Below are 7,031 nucleotides of genomic sequence, written 5' to 3'. Positions count from 1 at the left end.
CTTGACCTGCAGGGTCTTCCCTGCAAACACAGCCCCTCTGCTGGGCCTCAGGACTGGGCAGGCTGGAGAGGGTGTCCTGTCACGCCATGGCCGGGAAGCGTTTGGGAGCTACCCAGACTCCAGAAACGGCTGTCTGGCCCGCGGGGAGCTGGCTCTGGGAGCAGCCGGACCCCGCTCGGCAGCTGGGCTGGGGGCGGCTGCCCCTCCGCCGGCCTCAGGGCTTCCCCGCTGCCTGCCAGTGACCGTACCACCGGTGATTTTTCTGGTTTAGGGGCTTTCGTAACATGGAGAGCAATAGTAAGGCTAAACCGACTGTTTCTTAGTGTTGGAAAATTCAAAGGCTTTTGTTAAATTAATAAATCCTGTATAGAATAAATTACTATAGGTTGCCCAGTGAAGTGGTTGAGTTACCATCCCTGGAGGTGCTTAAAAGCTGGGTAGATGTGGTGCTGAGGGACACGGTTTAGTGGTGGGCTTGGCAGTGTTAGGTCAATGGTTGGACTCAATGTTAAGGGTCTTTGCCAGCCTAACTGATTCTGTGATTATTATTGTGGCTGTTGTATAATGCTTGTTACTGTATGCGTTGAGAAAGAGAGAATAAAACTCTGAATGGAGTAGTCATCTCTGCAAGCTTGTCATTTTCTGTTTCCCTGAAATGGGTAAGAATCGTAAAGGGAAGCTAAGCACCAAAAAAGAGCTGTCTAATGCACAATTGAATGGGCTCTAAAGAGATTTTCATTTTTTCCAAGTCTGCTTTCCTTCATCTTCAGTTCATTATGATATGAAGCCCTGGCAGATCCCACCTCTTCCCCCAGTCCTAGTCATTTAAAATGAAGAAGAATATTGCTGCCTTTGTGGCTGTGTATGAACAGAGCACCCCAGCTGCACGGCTGGGGCTGCGCTGGGTGAGGCTCCCGAGGGACCTTCTCTGCCCGCTCCCCTGGGCCTTGGGCCCGAGGGGTCGCTGCTCTGGGCCTTGGGCCCGAGGGGTCGCTCCCCTGGGACTGAGGTGTCGCTGCTTTTGCTTCACCTCACTCTTTGCTAAAGAGCGATCGCTCAGATGGAATTCTTCCTCTTACACTTACGCCGTTACAAAGTCGTGTCTCGGTGAGGGAAGGACTAGTTTAAGGCTTGTTTACCTCTGTCCACCCTTGGCCACCTGGTGCTTTTTTTCCCCAGCCTCGTACTAAGAGGTCTTACGGTGACATGTACGTTATCCCTCTGAACGCTCGCTCACATGTGCGCACTACGTGTGTATTTTATCTGTGTAGTAAGATGTACTAGTCTTTATCTGCAAGGTGAAACTTAGTCCTCTGAGGAGCAGGGAGGTGGACTTGATGATCCTCGTGGGTCCCGTCCAGCTGGAGATGTTCTATGAAGTTTTGGAGGGAGGGTGTGCAGTGGCGGTGCGTTGCTGGAAGGAAGTGATTTGATATTGGTAAAGCCCTTCTTTATGTAGTATAATTGGAGGATGTGTCTTTAGGAAGAAAATTGAGGCTCTTACAGTATATGTTTTTACTTTTTAATGCTTTTTAAAATTACTTCAATATTTGCTGACCATGTCACATGGTTAACATAGGCATTTTTTCGAGCCACAGGCAGGGGAAGAAACTGTTGCAGTAGTGCCAATAAGAAAAGGTGGGTAAGTGCCCATTGTACTCGCTGTTCCCATGGAAAATGAATTGCTCTTCTAAAAGTGAAGAGATCACCTCAAAATTAAGATGTGTTCCCAGAAACATGCAGCATATTTCTCCTTGGAGAGAAGTAGTTTGGTATTTTCCCAAATGGTTAACAGTGTTTACAGTCCGGACGTTGGATATAAAATGTGAAATAGAACGGTAACTGGTCGTGTGAAATAAACTTTGCATAGCAGTAAATAACTTGTCTTTGTGTCCTTGCCGCTGCACGTTCCCATCGTTGGCCGGCGTTCTCAGTGTCACGGTTTGGTGTCCGGGAGGGACGGCAGCGGCCGTGTCCCTGCGCACCAGCAGCACAGGCAGCGCGACGGCTCCTGCCATCACCCAGAGGGTGACGCACTGCGCCTTCCCCGTGGCTGATTAGAACGTGGAGCGTCTCGGTTCTCGTTCTGTTGAAATACCTAGGGAACTAGAGCCAGCGCTCTTAAGTGGTGACTTTCACAAAGTGAATAAGCAAACAAAATGAAGGCGCTTCAATTTTGACACGTTCAGCTTTCATAATAATGAACTAATCAACTAGTTACTGAGAAGTTAATGCGAATCTCTGTGTCTATGTGGCAAGTCAGATGTTTTTGTGTACGCACAATATATATGGGCCAGAAGTGCAGCGATGAGCCTCTGTGTTATGAAACAGGAATATATGCAGTGAACGTGTTTGGGTAATGGAGGTATTTTTAAGCTCGGCTCCTTGCCTGCGCGTGTTGCCCGACTGCTGCGTCGCAGCTGGCCTGACGGCCTCCCGTGCCCGGCGCTGCTGCTGGGGAGGGACTTCCTCTGAGCCTCTGTGTTCGGGGCAGCTGATCCGCTTCAGCATTAACCTCTTGATCGGAACTGGCCCCTGGCATTTGCGGGTGCCGCCTGTCCGCATGCTCCCTCGCCCAGCCGTGCTGGTGGGCGCTGCGGAGGAGCGTACCCAGCCCAGCTCTGCCTCTGCCCCGGGTTCCCCGTGTGCCCACAGGACGCCGCTGTGCTTTGCAGCTGGTCTGGCTCGGGGGACACAGGGCTGGGGGCCGCAGCCCTCCCTGGGCTGTGTGCGGGGAGGGGGCTGCGGGGGCGCAGCGCAGCGCATGGCTTCTGCGTGTTGGTGGGAGCGTGGCCGCGTCTGCCTGCTCGCGGGCCGCTGGCCTGTGGCTCCCCTCTTTTCTGCTGGAGTGAGTGTGGCACTGCGGGAACATTAATGAGGGAAGGGCTGGCTGGTACCTGTAATATACCACGGAGTTGGAAAACCAACTAAGTAAAGAAAATCAGTTTGGGCATAAGGAATGGTAATAGTCATGAAGGAGTGTCTCTGTTTCCAACCCAGGAATTCTTCACCAGGAAAGGTTCATTTTTAGAGCAGGTAACTGATGCGTACTGGTCCGCGGACACATCAGGGTCTGCAGCAGTTGACACGTATGTGGTCAGTGCTACTCTGTCTCCGTGCCCCGTTAAGTGGATCCACAGCCTGTGTGCTGTGCGCAGAGGGCAGGCTGTGCCGCGGAGGCGCAGCATGCCGGGGGTGGCAGTGCCGTAGCTCGCTGCATGGCTGGTTTGCTCTGCACGGGCTGATGCCCTGTGGCTGCGCAGTCCCCTCCTGGCCCCGTTGGGGGTTGCAGAGCCGCTCCGAGAGGGCACGTGAGGGGAGGGGATGTTCTGCCAGAACTGCCCCTCCGGCTTGCGTGAGGTTTGCCCAGCCTTGCGGGGTCCTCGGGTCAGAGCGTCAGGCTGCGAGCCGGGTGAATTTTCCTTGTGGCCTTGGTGTGGCTCTCGGGTGGCAGGTTAGTTGTCCTGCTGCCTACAGCCGCCATTCCTGCCGTTACCGAATAGCTGCGAGGGCTGTTCCTGCAGCCCGCACACCCCCTCGGCCCTGTCCCCGGGCTTTGTCAGTGGCAGCAGGAGGGCCCCGCTGACTGGGGGCACCGAGGTCCTTGCTGCTAAAGGGCTGTCCTGACCAAACTTGCGGATCTTGTACCGCTTGTGGGCTGGTCATGACCATGCCTTGGGAGGAAGTCCCGCGTCGGTCTCTGCCTTGGAATGCCGCCCGCAATTCCAGCCAGGTGAACCAAGATTAAGGGCTTGTGTGTTACAATACCCGTTGTGTTTTACTGCTGCTGTTGTGGGAGGAAAAGGAATGGAACTCTGATTATAGGAATGTTTGGCATATTTATTTTTAAAAAGAAGTCCCGCAAAATTAGCAAAGTTGTTACTTGGTACATCTGCGACTGGGATTGTTTATACCACTACGTGAAATCAATGTGACAGACGCTGTCTGATTTCAGGATTTTTTCCTTAATTTAGTGTTTTTTTAGTGGTTCAAAAATGGAAAATCATATTTGTGTGTTTGTTCATTGTGGGAGGAGGGGGGAAACAAAGCGGAAAACAGTCTGAGTTATATTCCCAGTGGGCAGCCTCTAATGATAGGCTTGAAAAAGTCCAGCACCTGGTATGCTCAGCTGCTGCGTTAGGAACATCCACTGTATTGGTGGCTGGAAACTTTTCTTGTGTGTTAGAACTGAAAAGGAGAATGTAAGTGTGAGTTAAGTTGCCGTAAACATGTGTATGCAGGGGATGTGTGTGACAGAGCAGCAACTTTTTCTGTCCTTCCAGCTGTGCCTCTTCTCGGCCATCTGCGAGTGCACATGCACCCCGTGGGCACCTGTATCTCCCAGGAAGCTGAAGAGCTTTCAGTGGTCCCCATTAGCTATGGAGAGCGGTGTCCTCTCCTGCAGGGACCGGAGTGACCCAGTGCTGGGTGTGTAAAGGCCCGTGCCGTTCCTGAAAGCGACAGCGTGTGCGGTTCTGTGCGGAGGGAGGGGTTTTCCCAGCTAGGGATCTCCGCACACTTTGCTGAGGATAACTAGGAGTTTAGTTTCCCACTCCATACATTCTCTTCAGAATTCTTCCTTTGACTTAGCCAAAGCGTCTGGAGTTGGAAGGGAGGTGGTGTCCTGCTGGCAGCGTGTGCTGCTTCTCATTTTGCTTTTTATCTCCGTGGTTACTCACTCGCAAGGTGCTCCTCAAAGGCTTGTCTTCCCGGGAAGAGTCCAGACTGACTTTTCAAGCAAGCGAGTTAAACCCGCTAAATCCTGTGCAGCTGTGTCCACTGCAAATTTAAATGGCCTTAATTTGATTTTGTTAAAGTCATTTCCGGAATGCTTGAGAATAACTCTTTACGTATAGAAATGTAATGTGGTTTAGCAAATCTGTCTTAAATTTACACTGTTTGTCAAGTTTTTCCTCTGCTGAGTGTCCCTGTGTAGATGACCCTCCCATGTTGTCTACTCGCAGAAGCGTGTGCGTGAGAGGTGGTCTAAAACGTCACTGAACTCTCGAAATTTGAGTACTTGAAGTGGGCAGATATGACTGGTATTTCTTTGATGGTGCAAGCTCATACCTTTGTCTTGCTGAAATGGCGACATTAATATTGCTCGTTAGCTCCTACTCGGTGGTTCTTCAGCTCTAGCTGCAAGGAGTATTTCTCCCCCTAAACAGAAGGTTTTATTGTCTAATGATTTTGTTATGTCTGTATCACTGAAGCTATTAAGAATACGATGGTGTTTTTTCCTCAACTCTCCCCTTTTACAGATGATGAACTGAAGCTAAACATGGTCCACTACGAATGTGTGTGTGAAGGCATGTCCTGTGGGAATGGAGATCGTTGCCAAGGCCAGCAGTGTTTTGCTTCCCTGAGCATTAATGACGGTGCTAAGGTTTACCAGAAAGGCTGCTTCCAAGTCTACGAACAAGGGAAAATGACGTGCAAAACTCCGCCGTCTCCTGACCAAGCTGTTGAGTGCTGCCAGGGATACCTGTGCAACATGAATATCACTGCACAGTTGCCTTCTTCTAAAGGTGAGAGGTTAATTAATAAATAGTTAATTTTGAGGGGAAAAAAAAAAAAAGGTTCGGCTTTTGTCTGATGCGATGGGAGCGAGATGGCTTCAGTGCTAGCGAAAGGAAGAGTTTGGTCAGTGCAGTTCCCCCCCTGGGGCCCAGTGGCACGCGTCTGATGTTCACAGGTTGAATGAGCTGTGTTGCTGGATGTACGATGGGGTTAAAGCACGCAGCCAGGGTCAGGATTGAGTTGCTGCCTGCAAGAGCGTTGCACAGTCACAGGTGGGGTTTGTTCTGAAGGGACGGGTTATCTGACAGCCCTGCAGGGATGTAGCATCCTTTGTGCAAGCGCACGCTCATAGCTCTCACTGTGTCACGGCCGCTCTTTCAGACTGGGTGGCTACCAAGTTAAATGTTGGTGTCAGCACTACTGGTTTTAAAGACTTTCTCTGGGAATGAGCAAATTTATTTTTTTCTTTCTCTTTTCTTTTCTTTTTTTTCCCTCTCTCCTTTCCAAGGGCAAACCTTTCAAGGAGACGCTGCAGGTTACAGCATGGAAACACTAATCATTGTTATACTGGCTCCTGTGGTAGTGTTGATAGTTTTTTCTGCAGTAGCTGTGCTGATCATCCGGAGAATACAGAAGAACCATATGGAGAGGCTCAATTCCAGAGATGCAGAATATGGCACAATTGAGGGACTCATTGCATCAAATGTTGGAGACAGCACGTTGGCAGTAAGTAACCTGTGTGCGTGGTGAAAATTCGTGCAAGCTTTCTTTGCTTCCAAACTCCCTTCTTGTACCCTCCAGACACGGCCACACCAGTAACGGGAGCTGTTGCTGCCAGGGGATGCCACTTAGCATCAGGACTTCTGTGGTGACATTTCTATGCCCACAAAGCTGTAGTTGAAATGAAATTTAACCAAAAGATAGCTTTTGCAAGTGTAGCTCCTTTGACCTGGAGAATTGCTACAAACTGTAGTCAAACTGCTTACGTTCCCCGAAACAATATCTCGACAGCAAAACAGAGTATGCCTGATCGTTGGGTAGCCTGAAGCGATATGAAAGGTGTAGAACTGTACTGCATCTTTCATGTAAAAAAGCAGCCTGAAAGGTTGAAAAAAGATGTGATGGTAGGGGAAGAAGGAAATACATATATTTTTTACTTTTGTAAACTTCGAACCCGACTCCCATGATAGTAGTAGAAGGGCTCTTGGATGACTAAGAAATTAGTGACATTTTGTTGACAGAAGAACGGGAGGAATTTTAAGAAATGAGAAGTGCTTACTCAAAATTTGTTTTTTAAAATATGTTCTTGTTCACACAGTCTCTGGAAAATAAAATGACATGGGGAAGTGTTTCCTTTTTAAAGCCTTAAGGTACCTTGCCCTGTCACTTGAGCCCAGAAAAAAGTGTTCCCAGCAGCTTTCCTGTGCTTTATCGAAACTGAGCGAGTAAGGCTTCAGAGGCAGCTGGAGTGTTTGTTTCTGAAACTGGTGCAAGGAGAAGTCCTCCTTGCA

At 49.8% G+C, this 7,031-nt stretch overlaps 1 protein-coding gene across 2 annotated transcripts in view; it reads left to right on the top strand.

The window, feature by feature from the left end:
* ACVR1 (activin A receptor, type I) overlaps positions 1 to 7,031 on the top strand; it is a 44,171-nt gene that overhangs the window by 14,834 nt on the left and 22,306 nt on the right. The window contains exons 1-3 of one of the 2 annotated variants that reach the window (XM_009885461.1): positions 4,653 to 4,686; positions 5,262 to 5,528; positions 6,029 to 6,246. In XM_009885461.1, the coding sequence (XP_009883763.1) occupies positions 5,282 to 5,528; positions 6,029 to 6,246 (465 nt within the window). In that variant the 5' untranslated portion in view covers positions 4,653 to 4,686; positions 5,262 to 5,281. Of the gene's footprint in view, positions 1 to 4,652; positions 4,687 to 5,261; positions 5,529 to 6,028; positions 6,247 to 7,031 lie in introns of those variants that run through there. The other variant, XM_009885460.1, reaches the window with a different exon arrangement.

The sequence above is a fragment of the Charadrius vociferus genome, unplaced genomic scaffold (genome assembly GCF_000708025.1).
Source record: "Charadrius vociferus isolate BGI_N301 unplaced genomic scaffold, ASM70802v2 scaffold404, whole genome shotgun sequence".
Classification (NCBI taxonomy): domain Eukaryota; kingdom Metazoa; phylum Chordata; class Aves; order Charadriiformes; family Charadriidae; genus Charadrius; species Charadrius vociferus.
The sequence above is the reverse complement of the archived record's forward strand: the minus strand, read 5'-3'. Positions and strand labels throughout refer to the sequence as shown.